At 49.2% G+C, this 16,658-nt stretch overlaps 1 protein-coding gene across 1 annotated transcript; it reads right to left on the reverse strand.

Moving 5' to 3' along the window:
* Positions 1-391: 391 nt before the first annotated feature.
* Positions 392-6,758, reverse strand: CCL5 (C-C motif chemokine ligand 5; the record flags this gene model as incomplete). The annotated part of the gene is given in 4 exon segments (XM_032843294.1): positions 392-877; positions 4,893-5,004; positions 6,426-6,620; positions 6,623-6,758. Coding segments are annotated over 4 exon segments (531 nt in total), but the record flags the coding sequence as incomplete, so codon positions are not given.
* Positions 6,759-16,658: the final 9,900 nt, after the last annotated feature.

Here is a 16,658-nt window from a genome sequence, read left to right on the forward strand (position 1 = left end):
ACCTCCTATGCCTGGCCTAGTGCCTGGCACACAGCAGTGAGCTCGCTGTGGCAAGAAAACCTGGGCCGTCAGGCCATCAGACTCAACATCACCAGTAAACCAACACATACCCTGATGTGCTGCCCTGAGAAACACAGTGTCACCCTGTGGTGTCCGTGCCAGAAATGTTTAACCTGAGTCGAATTATGAGGAAAACAACCAGCCAAATCCAAACTAGGGAACATTCTATAAAGATTTGATCTGAACTCCTAATAAAATACTTGAAGACACACACACACAGAGAGTCTGCTAAAGAACGCTTAAAAGGACAGTTAAATTCGATATGTAGCTAATTACTTAATGCTTGTGAGGAAGGAGGGTTCCTGAGGAGGCAAACAAACCAGGAGCCAGCTTGGTAACTGCATGGAGAATTTTAATGGGAAGCTGATTTCTCACATTGTGCCAGTCAGCGCTTCCCAGCGAGGGGCTGAGAGAGGAGCTGTGGCCATAGGACTTTACCGAAGGAGCCCAGTTTTCCTCCTTCGCCTTCCGAGGCAGGCTGACTTCCTTTCTGATTGCAGAGCTAGGACCAACTAGTTGAGGGGCTTCGGGTACACAAGGCAGAGCCTCAGGAGCCCTTGGGAGCTTTAGGTGGAAGAGGCTTTTATAGCTGCTGCTGGGTGAGGGGATCTGTGCCCTCCCAGGGGGAAGTGGGAGTAGGGGTTTAGGGGGAATTTCCCAAGCTGGTTAGGACAAGAACAAGAAGCACTAGGGAAGTTTGCATGAGTTCAGGTTGAGATGCCCTCCATCCTAACTCATCTCCAAAGAGTTGATGTGGTCCCGCACCCATTTCTTCTGTGGGTTGGCACACACTTGGCGGTGCTTCCGGGTGACAAAGCTGTGGGAGAAGAGGAAAGGATGAGACCCGGTCAGCACTCGGACAGCCATTTTTGGGAATGAGGTGGACGGAGCCACAAAAGGACGATGACGATGGTACTGGGGTGGGGCACCCTCGTAGCTCTGTATGGCTTGATTTGTAGCTTTTAAGGAAAGGATATTTCCTCTTCTGTTGGGTTGTAGGGCTCCAAGCTAAAAGCAGATCTGTGTGTATTTTAAGTCCCAAACAAACCCGTGCAGCCTGAAGAGGTAAGGGCATGTAGAGCCTGAGGAGTCCAGGGTTGAGCTGGTCAACTACTAGCTTTTTCTCAGGGCTTCTCAATTTCAGACCCTGTGCCAGGTGCTCAAGATGTGAGAAAAAGAGGTGTCTTCTAGGAACGGAGTCATGGTTGAATAGGTGAGAGATAAGAAGTGCTAAAAAGACCAAACATGCGATTGGGCTCTAGATAACGCAGTAGACACCCGGGATACACTCAACAAATGAATACATCTAAGTGTGTGTGTGTGGATGACAGAAGGACATGACCCTGAGTCTTGATTTCATTATTCATGTGTGGATTCACCCTGGCAAATCACTTAGGGCCTCCGAATCTATTTGTTTGCCTCTGCAATATAGATAGAAATAATTCCTACTTTGCACTGTTCTTGTGAGACTCACAATGAGATAGTATTGTGGACTTCTGGAAAATACCACGCATGTATTGGAATGTTGTGGGATTCTTCTTTAGGAGGGATCAGAGGAACATAACACCAAAGGTCCTGGTGCTGGACATGAGCGCTCAGAGAGGTCAGTGGCCCCGAGGTATAGCCATGGTCAAAGCACTTCTGCCAATTATTGGGCATGCGGAGGCCTCTGGGAGGTCGAGGCCTTATCTCCACAGGTGTTGATGGCAAGGTTGGAGGTATAAAAGCCTGCGGGGCTCAGTTCAGCTGCCTGCCCCACCTGTTTGCTGGGAGACCCTTTCTATCTAGGCGAGACTGTAGGCCTAGAGCAGTGCTGTCCGTTAACACGTTACTTTGGGGCCAGGCCTGTCTACTTGGACCTTTCTCCTTTTGTCTTCTTTAGGATGTTTTCAGGCACCTTAACAGCCCAGATGTTTTCAGACAAAGTGAAGACTTAGGTCGTCTGGTGACCATGAGGCTTTCTTGGTTTCTTCTAAAGTTCTATCCTGGATAGTGTTTGTGCTCCAGGAAGCCGCCTTCCCTTTTCTGAGACTCTGAGCCTCCTGGCCATCTCTCTTCCTTCCGTTCTAGTGTGCAGAGGAGAGAAAGGGAGCAGGAGGAGTATGCTGGGCTCTCATGCCTCCTAGGGTTAGTCTGCTTATTTGGGGTGGCGAGGGAGCTTCAGACCAAGCCCCTGTCCTTGTTCAAGCCACGAGTCAGACAGGAAATCCTACAGACTTGCTATCCTCTCTTCTCGGCCCCCTCAGCCTGTGGCCAGGAAATCAAAAGGGCAGGAAACAAGTATCTGGGTTGAGGGTTTCTCAGGCCTCCATTTCCTCCTGAAGAATGTGAGACTGAGGAACAACCCCTCCTGGTTAAGCTTCTCTCCCTACCCCCATTTTGGGGACCCCCTATGTGCCTCACTTCCCTCCTGCCTCTCTTCCTGCCTGTTCTCTTGGGAGCAGCCTCCTCTGCCTGCCCCTTGAGCGCTGGTGTTCTCAGAATTGTTGCCCTTTTCTGTGTATTTCTCCCGAGTCTCTGGCCCTTGGTCTGGCACAGGGCGGGCGCCTAATAGGTGTTTATCGAGTGAGTTAGTGAATGAACTGCTTTCGCTCAAGTTTTACCTGTCACTTCTGTATGTATAACAGTACATTTGGAGAAGGAGGAGGAGAAGTTAAGACTTTTCAGGCTGTATGCTAGGATATATTCCAACTTCATGTTTCATTTCCTTGTTCTCCCTTTGACTCCATTTCACAGATGGAGAAATGGAGGCTCAGGGGGGTTAGCTGCTTGTTGGCTCCGAGCTCCTGCAGCTGCCAACAGGCACAGCTGGGATTCTAACCTAGGCTAACTAGCTCTGGAGCCAGCGCTCACCAAGACTCTGCTAAAGATCGCCACTCTCGTCTCTCAAGAGACCCTTTCCTCCTATCAAAGAATGTCCTATCTCCAGCCTCTTCTCATGCTCCCTGCTGGACATTGCTGCAGGGTTTTCGTGCTGGTGCTTGGGCTCTCTCCTCTTTCAACAGCTCTTCCTTGAGAGTTGGGGAAGAGGGGAGTCCGTACTTCTCCAGCCGTCTGGGTAGAAACCTTAGTATCCCTTAACCCCCTCTCGTCCTTGCTCCTGACCTCCCCTGACCTCCCCTCACCTGCCAGGGCTTGTTGACTCCTCCTGTGATGGTTTCCTACCCCATCTCTCCTTCCCTTCCCCTTCAGGTCCTGTTGAGCCTCAATACCACTCACTTGGGTAACCGTAACAGCCTCTTAACTGAACCTGACTTTCTAGGCTTTCCCTGTGCCAGCTCCTCTCACTCGCTCTAACACTTTTGCATCCTCGTGTGGACGCTTGAGACCCTCCTTGCTTTTCTACATGGGAACGCTGCCTCAACCAAAGGACAGTCCTGGCAGCGTTCGCTCGGCCTAATGTCCCCAGTCCCTTGGGCTTTTCTTGAACACCTGTTGCAGCAAAGGTTCCCTCACCTCTGAGGCTGGCTGTGCTCCCTCTCTCCTCTTGTAATGTTTCTTTGTGCAAGGGTTGCTCTAGTCGTTTTGTATCTGTCTTTTCCTTGTATCAGACTGTGAGTCCAATAGGGCAGGGATGGTGGTTTATTCATCTCTACCTGCCCGTAACAGGTACTCAAATAAGATTTTTTTTTTCTTTTGAAAAATACTTATTTTCAGAGATAAAATGGGTAGTTACATAATAAGTAGTTAAGATAAAAGTTAAAAATTACCACTCTCCTTTGAAGGACTCACCAGAATGAAAGCCAATTCTGAATACCTATAGCTTTGCAAGTGTCCCAGGAATTTTTGGATTTAAAAAAACTTTGTGGAATGCCTGGGTGGCTCAGTGTTAAATGTCTGCCTTTGGCTCAGGTCATGATCCCAGGGTTCTGGGATGGAGCCCTGCGTTGGGCTCCCTGCTCAGTGGGGATCCTGCTTCTCCCTCTGCCTGCCATTCCCCCCGCTTGTGCTCTCTCTCTTTCTCTTTCTCTCCCTCTCCACAAATCTAAAATAAAATAAAATAAAAGACCTTACCATTAGATAGGAAACTTCATGATTACCCCCATTTTCACTTTTTAAGTCTCTATCTTAAATTTCTTAAGCAATTATCGCTGTTGACCTTTCTGTAGTAGAAAGAGGAGGCTCCAAGAATAGGCTCTGTCCCTACTGTGCAACTCACCAAACCCCTCTGGGTCTCAGATTCATTATCTAAAACGTGGAGAGAGTTACACATACCTGTAAGTGTTGTTGTGCTGAAATTTAGGTATAAGTAAGGCATTCGATAGAGAGTAGGCACTTCCTAGGTAGTAGACTGTTAATTTTTCCAAATGCATTAGTTTGCATATTTAAAAGAATTTCCTGTCATTGTTTCCTCACCAATTGATAATTTTCTTTTAAATACACTTGGCTATAACTAGGGCCCTGAGCTCTCCTCCTTAGATCTTCTGAGGTTATAGGTGGATTCAGTAGTGTGTGGGATATGGGGGAATGTGGGGTTCTTAATTGGAAAGAGATGATTGTGTCGATCTTTTCTCCATGCAGGGGAATTGTAGGTCATATTACAGTGAAAGTCCTACTCCTAAAGATCAGAGACCTGACCCAGTCTGTCAGAGTGGGGAGAACAGCCCCGGGAACTGCTTGTCTAATTTTCTATGTGATAGTGGGTGGTGGGGGGATCTGAAGTTACAGAGGGGGGGAACTATGGCTCCCTGAGCAGCTGGAAGATGGGTAGGAGTGGATAGGGTACCCTCTTAGAGGGCTCCTGGGGGGACTGGCTCTGGGATAAAAAGTGTCCCTTACTCACCAACCCCCCACCCCCCCCACCCTCCAGGATCCACAAGTCTAGGACTCACACGACCGCTGGCATGGAGCACTTGCTGCTGGTGTAGAAATACTCCTGGATGTGGGTGAAGGGCAGTCGGCGGGAGATGTAGGCAAAGCAGCAGGGGGTGGTGTCCGAGGCATCTGGGAGGAGAAAGCAAGGAGACACCTGTATTCATTGCCATTACTCACGGGGTACTGTGTTGGGTACATTATCTTGGATAAGTCGACTGTTATCTTCCTTTGGCTGAAACTGAAGCTCAGAGAGGTAAAGTCACTTGGCCATGGAAACACAGTAACAGAGTGGGGGATTCTAAAAGAGGACTGAGAAGATCTCTGCAACCCATCATCTAATCCTTGAGCCTTACTTGTATCTTTCTACACCATAACCCTTTGCTTTTGGTTCTATGGATATGCCGGGCTTCCTCCTAGCTCGTCTTGGGCCATTTGCCCTTATCCTTGCCCGCCTGGGATCCTCGATGGATTCAGAACTTTGTTTCTTTGAGACCTATGGTGGGTTGGGAGGACGCTTCCAAAACTCAGATTTCATGGCTCAGCCTCAACCCCTAAGAGGGACCTGAGGATGTGTATTGCATCCTGGGAGCAAGGCATCCTGGCTGAGGCATGGTAAGAAGGGCTCTGAGCAGAGAAGGAGGACTTTTTGTTGGTCAGTTAATTCAGGATGACACTGGAAAGTATCTGCTGCCACTTCCCAGTAGAGTAGGAGTGTTTAAAAGCCAGATAGAACTTTGAACACCAGTTTCCCCACTTCCTAGCTGTGTGACCTCAGGCAAGTTACTTGACTTCTCTGGGCCCTGTTTCTCCATCTGAAAGTCAAGCTCAGCCACTCTAAGAGTGGTGGCAAGTATTAGATGACATGGTACATGCAGAGCAGTCAGCATAATACTTGATCCATTCAAGGCTTTAAAAAAAAAATCCTCTCCCAGGGTGCCTGGGTGACTCAGTCGCTTAAGTGTCCCACTCTTGATTTCAGCTCAGGTCATGATCTTGAGGTGGTGGGATTGAGCTCTGTGTCAGACTCTTTGCTCAGTAAGAGTCTGCTGGAGACTTTTCTTTTCCTCTCTCTTGGCCCCTCCCCACCACTCTCTCCCTTCCTCCCTCTCAAATATATCTTAAAAAAATAAAAAGTTAAAAAGTTAAAATCCTCTCCCAAGCCCCACTTTTTCCATCTATGAAATGGGTAGAATAGGACTGTCCCAACCTTAGAGGTTTCTTAGGAACACTGCTGGTGATAGGTGTGAGTTAGCTATGTTTCGAGGTCTGTCTAGGCTGCCTCTGCCTGCTAACATCCCCAGTGTCGATCCACAATCAGTCCCTGAAAGGCTGGGGTGTAGATCCTGAGGACAGAAAAATTGAGCAGAGAGGGTCCCTGCCATGAAGTGGCTTTGAGATCTCTTGGGACAGCTGGACATCTAGGCAAAGCAATATATAGGAATGTAAATTATCAGGTTCAGACAGCATAAATGCTGCAGCTGAAAGGAGGGCAAAGTCTGGGCCAGTGTGAGGGTCTGGCTCCAGGCTGCAGTGGTCGGGACCTGACTTACATGGGGAGGCAGAGGCAGGAGCGCAGAAGGCGGCAGTGGCAATGAGGACTGCAAAGGTAGCTGCGGAGACCTTCATGGTACCTGCGGGTGGAGGCTGCGTGAGAGCCACCGGCTGTCTCAGGAACCTCTGTGGGGATCTTCTGAAGCTGAGGCTGGCCCTTTTATGGAGTCAGGCCAGTAGAAGGGGCGCCCCCCCAAGGGGAGTTTCCAAAACAGCAGCCACGTACTGCTTGGTATAAGTGAAATTGCAGAAAATGGAAAAGAAAACTGAAATAGGTTCCGGAAATTTGAGTCTCTCTTTCTCTCTCTCCTCCTCACTGCCTCTGATCCAGAGTGAGCTCATCTGTTCCTTCTTTGCCGTCCAGAAGAGCTAATACAGGCACGGGTGGTGGAAAACCTCTTCCTCTGATGGCATCTTCAGCTTCCTCTTTTGGGGCAAGGGTGCTTATCAGAGGTCCAGAGGCTGCTTCCCTGGGGGTGGTGGGGGCAGTTAGGATGGATTAGAAATAAACTGAGTGTTTATTTGGTCGCTTTCAACCACATGCGTTACAGATCCGTATTTCTTGCTCATGCATTACAGATCCGTATTTCCCCTCTCATCCATGGAAGGGAGGGTTCTCTGACATCTAGCCCCCAAAGGAGGTGAGAACACCCACCCTAGGGTGCCAGCCACTATTCTAAAGATCTTACAGGTCTGCTCATGTACTATTATTATGCTCATTTCCCCCATTTTACAGATGAAGAAATTCAGCAATTGCTGGGATCCCATCTCATTTCTAAGATCTTGGATACAAAAGTTAGAGAATTTGAAAGCTGCAGAGGACCCTAGGGATCATTTCTCCCATGTTCTTCAATTGCAGAGGAGGAAACTGAGGCCCAGAGAGCAGAAATGACTTGCTAAGAACACACAGCAAATGAACAGTGGAATCAGAATCCACTTCAGTGCCCTGTCCACTCAGTATTACCTACCATGAAAATGCTCATGGTTGAGGACATCCTTGAACTGAACCCATGTGGGGTCTTGATTAGAGACAAAGTCCCTACTCCATTCCAAAGACTTGGGTTCAGTAAATCTTCATCCATTCCCCCCCACTTTTTTTTTTTAAGATTATCATTTATTTTTGAGAGAGCAAGCGTGAGCTGGAGGAGCAAAGGGAGAACCAGGCTTCCCCCAGAGCAGGGAGCCTGGTGCAGGACTCGATCCGAGGACCCTGAGATCGTGACCTGAGCTGAAGGCCAACGCTTAACCGACTGAGCCACCCAGGCGCCCTCTTCATCCATTCGTGTTTGGATACTTCAGAATACTGACCGTTTCTCCTGGGCTGGGCTGAGGTTGACATCTGAATTATCTAAGAGCAAATTGTCTAGCAACAGTGGCAAGAGCAAACAAATTAAAAAAAAATGTAACTTTCAAAAAACATAATCTTATACCAAGAACGTTTTCTTGCTAACTCTGTGGCCTATGTAACTTGGGGTCTGAGGGTGACTGAATCACTCAGACCGGGAAGACCTTATCTCATTTCTCCTCACGGTGACTTTGAGGAAGGGTGGTTATTCTCATTTCATAGAAAAGGTCAGTAAGGGGGCGCCTGGGTGGCTCAGTGGGTTAAGCCGCTGCCTTCGGCTCAGGTCATGATCTCAGGGTCCTGGGATCGAGTCCCGCATCGGGCTCTCTGCTCAGCAGGGAGTCTGCTTCCCTCTCTCTCTCTGCCTGCCTCTCTGCCTACTTGTGATCTCTCTCTGTCAAATAAATAAATAAAATCTTAAAAAAAAAAAAAAGAAAAGGTCAGTAAGGTCCTCAGGGTCACATGGCGATCAGTGGGATTGCATCAAGGTGCTTCTGATGACCAGGCTCAAGCCTTTGCCACTGAGTCACCTCAGTGAGGCAGTTAACGGTGTTACTGCATCCTGTCTAGGTGCCGGCTGCTGCCCTAAGCCTGTCCTAGGAAGCCTCTCCTCCCCGCCTCGTGACTCATTCACCCATTTACGATAGAAACGCAGTTTTGAAAGCCGTGGCCATCTCATTTAAAGAAACACATGGCAGGCACTTTTGAAACCATCTGTCCACACAGTAATGGTTTGCCTGCTTTAACTGTTTCCCTCACACAGTCCCCCAAGTTACTAAACGTGTGGGAGGCCGTGTACCTGGTGGTCAAGAGCAGGGGCTTTGGTGTTTTCCCCATTTATTAGACAGCCTTTGGCCAGGTACTTAATCTCTCTGGCTTTGGTTCCCTCCTCTCTAATGCAGTGGAAATATTAATGCCCCCCCCGCCCAGCTGTTGAGATAGTTAAGTTCCTATAAAAGTGTTCGTGTGTAAAGCTCTTAGTACCATGCCTGATGCGTGTTAGGTACTTAATAACGTTAGTGATCATTATCATGTTATTATAATGGCAGTCCCTTTAGGGGACTTACTTTAGGTTTTTCAGCCATCTAGATCAGACTCCCAGTTAACACGGGTTAGTGAGCTGTGTCACAAAAAGTGTTGGTTTTTTTTTTTTTTTTTTTTTTTTTTAAATATTTAATTTATTTATTTGACAGAGAGATCACAAGTAGGCAGAGAAGCAGGCAGAGAGAGAGGAAGAGAAGCAGGCTCCCTGCTGAGCAGAGAGCCCGATGTGGGGCTCGATCCCAGGATCCTGGGATCATGACCTGAGCCGAAGGCAGAGGCTTTAACCCACTGAGCCACCCAGGCGCCCAAAAGTGTTGGTTTTTAAGCAGGTGGGTCGGTTAGGCGTAGGTTAAGTGACTTGCTGAGGTCGCATAGCCTGTGGTGGTAGAACCCGACATTGAATCCAAGTCTGTCTGGGTTTATAGACTTTCTACCACCCTGCATTGTTTCTAGAGAAATCCTGAAGCTTCTCCTAAGGTTCAGGTATTCCATGTGAGCTCTATTTCTGTTTCCTTTCTCTGATCTCAGTTTCCCTCTTTGAGGAAGAAAGCAAAGTATTTTCCTGGACACGAAATATGCTGAGTTGGGACCCTAGCTGAGTTACGAAGTGAGATGGACCCACGTGATGCTCATCCTTAAGTCCTGGTGAACTTCCTGCTGTAAGTGTGTGTGTGGAAGTGGGAGTGGGGGTAGGTAGGATGGTGGTGTTGCTGAGCAGGAAGAGGCAATGGGTATTTCAGGAGTATGTTTCATCCCTTCTGGTAGTTCCAGTGGACTGTGGGGACAAGAGAGGGGGAAGACCCTGCTCGTAATTCCATTTCTACCTCTCACTACCTCCTGCGCAAACTCCGGTCTGGACTCATGGAATTAGTAGTGTGTTCTCTGGTTCTCAGGTATTGTTTCCATGAGGAAATCAAGGTGCGGGTTCAATGAATGGCAACTATCCTTATGATTCGCCCAGCCTTTCATGTCCCTGAAAACGGGGGACACCTGTCTGTGTGACCCATGCATGGGTGGTCAAGAGGACCAAGGAGAGTAATGATGGTGGACATGCTTAGGAGACTGTAAGGGGAGGTAGAAACATCACGAAGCCCTCCCTGTCCTTCCCCCACCCCCCACCAGTACGTTTGGTCTACACCCACTCAGTCGGTCCTTGTTCACCTGCAAACTACTCCTGGGAGTTGCTGTGAGCCAGACTCTGTTGTAGGTGCTGCAGATGCCAGGTGAGCAAGTCAGCCACCTGCCTCCTGCAGTGTGTGCACGCGCGTGTGTGTGTGTATGCTGTGTGTGTGTGTGTGTGTGTGCATGCATGTGTGTGTGTGGTGGTCAGAGCACTGGACAGTGACAAGTGAAAATAGCCTCCTTTATCGTGAGTCACCTTTGCACTGGTCTGGTCTTTACTCTCTGGACAAAGTAACAACATCTTATGGTTTTTCTTTTCTAGTTGCTTTTTGTATTCTCCCCGTGCTTTCCATCAAAATCTTGGACATGATAGATGCTAAGTTCATGCTGGTTTAATCTGAGTAACTTCCTATAGCATCTCAAGTCAGTACATGGGCTCTTTGGAGTCGGACTCCTAGGTTTGCATGCGGCTGTATTACTTTTCAGTGCCGACCTCCAGCAGGATGCTCACCTTCTCTGGGCCTCAGTTTCGTCTGTGAAGTGAGAGATTGCTTCCAGCCTGTTGTGGGCAACAGAGCCCTTTAAGAATCTGGCGAGAGGGGCGCCTGGGTGGCTCAGTCTTTAAGCGTCTGCCTTCGGCTCAGGTCATGATCCCCAGGGTCCTGGGATTGAGCCCCACATTGGGCTCCCTGCTTGGCGGGAAGCCTGCTTCTCCCCCTCCCACTACCCCTGCTGGTGTTCCTGCTCTCGCTGTGTCTCTCTGGCAAATAAATAAATAAAATCTTAAAAAAAAAAATCTGATGAGAGCTGTGAATGCTTTCGAGGCCTACACAGACATACGTAGTTTTGCGTGTATGAGGTTCAAGAGACCCAGCAGGCTCATTGACAGGCCTCTTGAGTTCACATGGCTGGTTGTCATCAGCTCCCCTCCCACCCCCGGATGTGAGTCCATTCCTCGCTAGAGCTAGACACACACTCTTTCCAGCCTAGGGCAGGCCCTCCCTCGCCCTCCTGGCCCAGTGTCCCTTCTCCTCTTTTATTCCTTCCCTGAGCTCAGCTGGCTGCCTGCCCAGCCTCACACTGTGATGTTAGGAAACTGAAGACAGGCAAAGAAAGCCAAACCTCATGCCCTCTGGGTTCCAAAGCTTTGCTCAGACCTGGAGTTCCCCTCACGATCGATCGATCGTGTGGACAGTGGCTCTGTTTTTTCTGGCTGCTTTTTACAAAAAGGCCCAAAGCAGGGAAAGTCCCTCCATTCTCTAGGAATCCCAGTCTGAGCCCCAAGAGAAGCCTGAGGCCAAGTTGTTTCCTCCCGAGGAGCCCTGATTTTCTCCGTCTGCAAATTGGGGGAGAGCTGCTCCCCGGCTGCATCCCTCCCCTGTCCTTGTTTACAAATAGGAGTATTTCTCCCAAGAGCCAGCTAGCTGCTCTCTCACCTGTGTGTCCACAGGGCCCTGCCTGGGGTGGGTACCCTGGCCGGGCTGTTGGAGGTTCTGAAGGGGCAGCCACACGGAGGAATTGCCCAGCGGGGGAGGGGAGCAGGGTTCGAAGCCCTATCAGGACTCTTTCTGCCACGCCCTGCCTTTCGTGTTCTATTCCGCACCTCCCCCACGCCCCATGCACCTCCTGTGCATCTCACCAGGTCAGGGGTATGAATTGTGACAATTTTTTTTTTTTTTTAATTGTTTCAACCACATTCGGGCTGAAGGGCTGCAGCTCGGCCTCCCCGCACGCTTCTCGCCTTCACCACGTGGGACAGCTGCCGAGTACACCCGCTTGTTTTCAGCAGCCTGTGGGGTGTTTGTTGATATGCTCACCGCCTCAGGTTACTGGAGGAGCCCACCACAGGATGCCTCGGGGATGGGGCAGCCCTGGGAGTGGGGCCCAGGGAGAAGCATCAGTTCTTGCAGATTTGCTGAGTGCTAGCTGATCTCAGGTGCTACTCCTCCTGATGCTTGGGAGTCTGTTTTATGGTTCTGTTTCCCCCAGCATGTTTGTCAGAAGCAGCCATTTTCTTCGCACCTACTCCCAGAACACGACCGCCCCCTCCTTTCCACTGTCCCCCAGCCCCACGGGAAAGCCTGGTGAAGAAGGACAAACTTGGGGTAGCAATCAGACAGATGACTTCCTCTCTGTATGTCTTTGGACAAGTTATTAACTGTTCCATAATCTTGGTTTCCCTTCTGAAAATGGGACAAAGAGTACCCAGCTCTGAGGACGCCTCAGGATTAAAAGACAATCGGTCAACTGCCCAGCACCAACTGCACAAGCAGATACGGGGATCACAGTTCCTCCAAGTATCCAGGCTCCAGGGCTTCTCCACTCCACGTCTCCCCATCCCCCCTCACCGAGTAGGGGTGTCCATCTCAACTCAGTGTTAAGGGACAAGGGGGCAGGTGAGGGGGAGTTGACCATATTTTCCATTAGTTATTAGACACCATGCTGGACACGTTAGGCATTATTTCACTTATTAGGAAGAAAATATGTTGAAAATGGTGATGACTCAGGCCTGCCCGAAGCTTTCTCACCCTCTGTGCCTTGGACTTCAGAGACTCGGCCTCCATGCTTTGTCCTTCACTGGATTTCTCTCAGTCCAAACTTGGCTGTGGGGTGACATATGGCCCCCTCTTCCCTTCCTGGTGGTGCCCACAGCCAGCATGCAGACCCTTTCTCAAAGAGTTTCACAGACAGGCTTACAAAGGAAATGACACAAGTTTCAGAATCTTACAGAACTCTTGTGGTTGTGGTCTGGATTCTGCCCCTTTTTGGAGCTGGCCTTGGGAAGCCCCTTCTTGCCCTGCATCCATTCTCAGGGATGGGGGTCCCCAGTCTCTTGCTTCTCCTCTACAATTCTTCCCCAAACTCCTCTACCAGCCCTGTTTCCCCCCACACACACTCCTCCCCAGCACAGGGGCCTGCAGAACATTCAGGTTACCATAGGAGCCTTAGAACTTCCTGAGACATTGACATTTTTGAGGACATTCAGCCTGGGTGAGGAAGTCCCCTTGGGGAATTTCCTCAAAATGGAATTTGGAAATTCTACATCTTAGTCATTCCTCACAGAGGCAGCTTTCACAAAGCAGTGAAAACAGCAAGGGACTGGGAATTAGGACCTGAGTTTGAGTCCCACCCCAGCCCAAAACCTTTTTTAGCCCAGTGATTTTAGGGAATCACTTTCCCTTTGTGGGCCTCAGTTTCCTTATCTAGGAAATGGAGGTATGACAGTCTTATTTCTGAAGGCTTTCTCAGTCAAAAGATAGAAGACTAAAGGAGGACTTTGGGGGTAGGTGTCCTGTTGCCCCTAAAACCAGTTCACATCACCTCCCCCTATAGGCAAGATGGAAGGGTCATCATGCCTCCTCTCCCTCCCATCCTTCCAAGGCCTGGGACTCAACACTTGGTCCATCAAGTCCTTCCCCAGGCAGTGCTGCATTTATCCACGTGCTTACCACTCTGCCCTTTGACTCCCCCACGTTCTTATCTCTTTCCATTCCTCCACCCATCCATCTTCTCGTCCACTCATTCATCTCCGATCTGTGCCATTTACAATTCATTGTAAGTACAGAAAACAACTTTGGCTCATGTAGGCAGGAAGGTAATATACCAGGGCGTAATGTTGAGTGGCTTGTAGAATGGACAGAGCATTGGCGAGCCTGACTTGGAAAAAGAGTAGTAGGAAACCAGAAAAGCTCTGGGTGTTTGGGTAGCAGGTATTACCTGACCGTCTCATCAGGGTACCACTTTTGAAATAAGTGTACTCCAGCCATTCTTCCTACATACATCCCCATCTAGTAAGGATTCACAGACCTCGGGGAGAGAGGATGACCAGCAAGCTTGTGTCATTTTCTTGCTTCTTGGCTGGGAGAAGATACAGAACCTGGTTTGCAGTACCGCCGAGACTGCATACCCTGGGAGAGAAGTAATTCCGTGAAAGGATGTCAAAGTGATATTTGGAAGGGGTAACGGATGCCGTGTAGAAAAGTGAAAATAATCAAAGAAACAAATTCAACCAATACTCCACCCACACATCATCCATCTGTCCACCCATCCACCCTTCTGTCCTTTCAGCCAACTGAGCAACGCACCTTTGTTGAGGACCCATCCCATTCCCCAGGCCACGCCAGGCATTTAGATGTAGTGCAAAGCCACGCATCCGAAACACCCAAAAGTCTCCTTAGAAGGATGCATCTGTGAAGCTAGAACAAAGATGAGGATCCAGGGAAAGGAATTTATGTACATCCATGTATTGCAGGGTCCCAAACAACATTGCTGGGGGCACAGGGACTCATTCTGGTTGTGGGCAGTTAAGGGATGGGTTTTTGTGGGGGCCTCATCCACCAGGAGATTGCTTATTGTGAGGGCAGAACAGTGTGTGGCCAGATTAGACACCAGAAAACCTGGGTCCACCTCTAGTCTCTGCTCTTCCCGAACAGTAGAAAGGTCATAGTCCCTTTTCCTTATCTATGACATGGGAGGAATGAATGTAAGACTTCCTGCCTTGCCTAAACCAGAGAACTGCTGGGGAGGGCAAATGAGTTAAAGGATACAAAGGAACTTTCTAAGTACAGGGGCAGAGCACTGTTCTCACCATGCTTGCTTCTATTTCCAGAGTGACTGACGATATCACCCACGACTCATGGGTGACTCTCGCTTCTTTCACGCCCTCACTGTCCACCACGAAGCAGTAACCATGGAGAGAGTCTGTTGAGTTTTTCAGTTCCTTAGTCTGATGGATGAATGTCCACCCCAGAGAAGTGGAAAATCAAGGCTCCAAGTAAGCTGGGCCCCAAGTAAGCTGGAAACACCAGCTGGGGGAGTGTGTGTGTGTGGGAACAGGTCCTGGTTTCCTGTGGGTGGGAATGAAATGACAAGTGGAAGCCCAAACCATGTGGGTGGCCCAATTATTTTCAGCTCACAGTGGGAAGGAGCTGGATTCAAGTCAGCACAGGAGACAATAGCTGTGACCAGTGGGGGAAGCATGCGTGGGCTGGGGGAGTGGGCCCTGGACTGACGGGGTTCTAGGCCAGGACTCTGGGTGAGGCATGCCAACTCTCTGAGCATGTTTTCTTATCTGTAAAATGGGTGGCTTGCCTGCAGGGAGCAGCCTGTTGGTGGTGCTGGCTCATCTTTGTCACTTGCTGTCCTAGGATGAATGTCTGGGCCAGGCACGGGCTTCCCTGTCTGCCCCTCAGCTCCTCTCTTCCAGCTGAAAGTCTTTTCCTCATATAAAAATCACTCCCTGTGCTGTCTTTCATTGGCAGTGGATGACACATGGCTACAGACTTTATGGAGGGAGAGAAATTGGCAAAATCTATTCAACACCTAAAAGCACATGTTGTATTTAATAAGTTCTTTCTAGCAATCCCACATCTAGGGATCTATCTTACACATAGACTCGCATGTACAACGTGAGTACAAGATATTCACAGTTTGATAGTAATGAAGATTAGAGACAATCTCATCAGTAAAGGATTGATTAATTCTGGCACTTCCATATACTGGAATGTCAGGCAGCTGCTAAAAAGAGTGAAGCAGCTTCCTACATGCAGAAATGGAATGGTCTCTAAGATACACTCAGTAAAAGAAGCAAGGGACAGAATGGCTTATGTAGTATGCCACGCATATGGAAAAACAAAACATAAGACTCAGCTATGCTTATAAATGCCTAGATGCAAACTGCTAACAGTTACTTTCCTTTCTGGTTGGGAAGGATAATGGGAAGGCAGCGGGGGAAGAGGGGTAAGAGGCAGACCTCTTTTTTATTGTCTATTTTTTGTATCTTTAGAATTTTATATCATGTGAATTTCTGATCTATTTGTAGTCATCTGACAGGCGGTGCCCAGATGTCTGGGGAAAATTCCCATGGAGTTTCCAGGCCCAGACTTAGAGCTTCTTTTATCCCTCAGTCCAGTGAGAGTACCAGTCCTCTCCGTGGGGTTCTCTGAGGTTGACTCACCCAGGGGGTTCTCTCTGTACCAGCCTCACTCCAAGCCCCAGGACACCCTTTAGGGAAGTGGGTTTTAGAATCACATGTTGACACTGAAAATACCTTATTTGCCTTTCCCCAAAGGGGGTGACATTTGATCCCCCTTTGTAGGGTAGAGTAGATCATTATCTCCTCTGACTGAGACTGTCTCTAGTGAAAACAGCAGGAGCCTTGTTTTTGCTCAAGCTTTGGTTTGAATTCCAGCGTCCGCTTCTTGCACTGTGGAAGCTCAAGGAACTCCATCTTGCTAGAGGGTTCCCTCCCCTGGGAAGGGGGCTGACTGCTACAGAACTGAGGGGACGGAGGAGAGGAGATGAACTCATTGTACAGAATGTTTGGCATGCGCTGAACCCCTTACCATGAAACAGGGAAGAAACAGTAATGGTTGGAACCAGGCTCTTTTTAGCAAACACTGATGGGCCCCCTGGGCTTGGCCCCTTGACCAGTAAAGGTAGAAAAGTTATAGTGCCTGTCTGCCAGGGGTGTATGTTGATCAGACAGATGGTCTGGGAGAACCTCACGTTTGCAGCTTGGGAGAGAGAGAGCCTGTCTGCAGAAATGAGGTCTGGAGACAGTGAGGTCTGCCCCAAGGTGACCGTTTGCCATTAGGACTTGGCACTGGGGTTTGCAGTGGGGGCTCTCTTGCCAGAGAAGAGGCTGACTTCGGGAGGAGCCGTGGTTGTGGAGGAAGGGGCCTCGGACCAGTAGGGACCCTCAGAGCAGCCTCCCCCACTG

This window comes from Lontra canadensis, unplaced genomic scaffold (genome assembly GCF_010015895.1).
Source record: "Lontra canadensis isolate GAN:19392208 unplaced genomic scaffold, GSC_riverotter_1.0 scaffold137, whole genome shotgun sequence".
In the NCBI taxonomy this organism is placed as follows: domain Eukaryota; kingdom Metazoa; phylum Chordata; class Mammalia; order Carnivora; family Mustelidae; genus Lontra; species Lontra canadensis.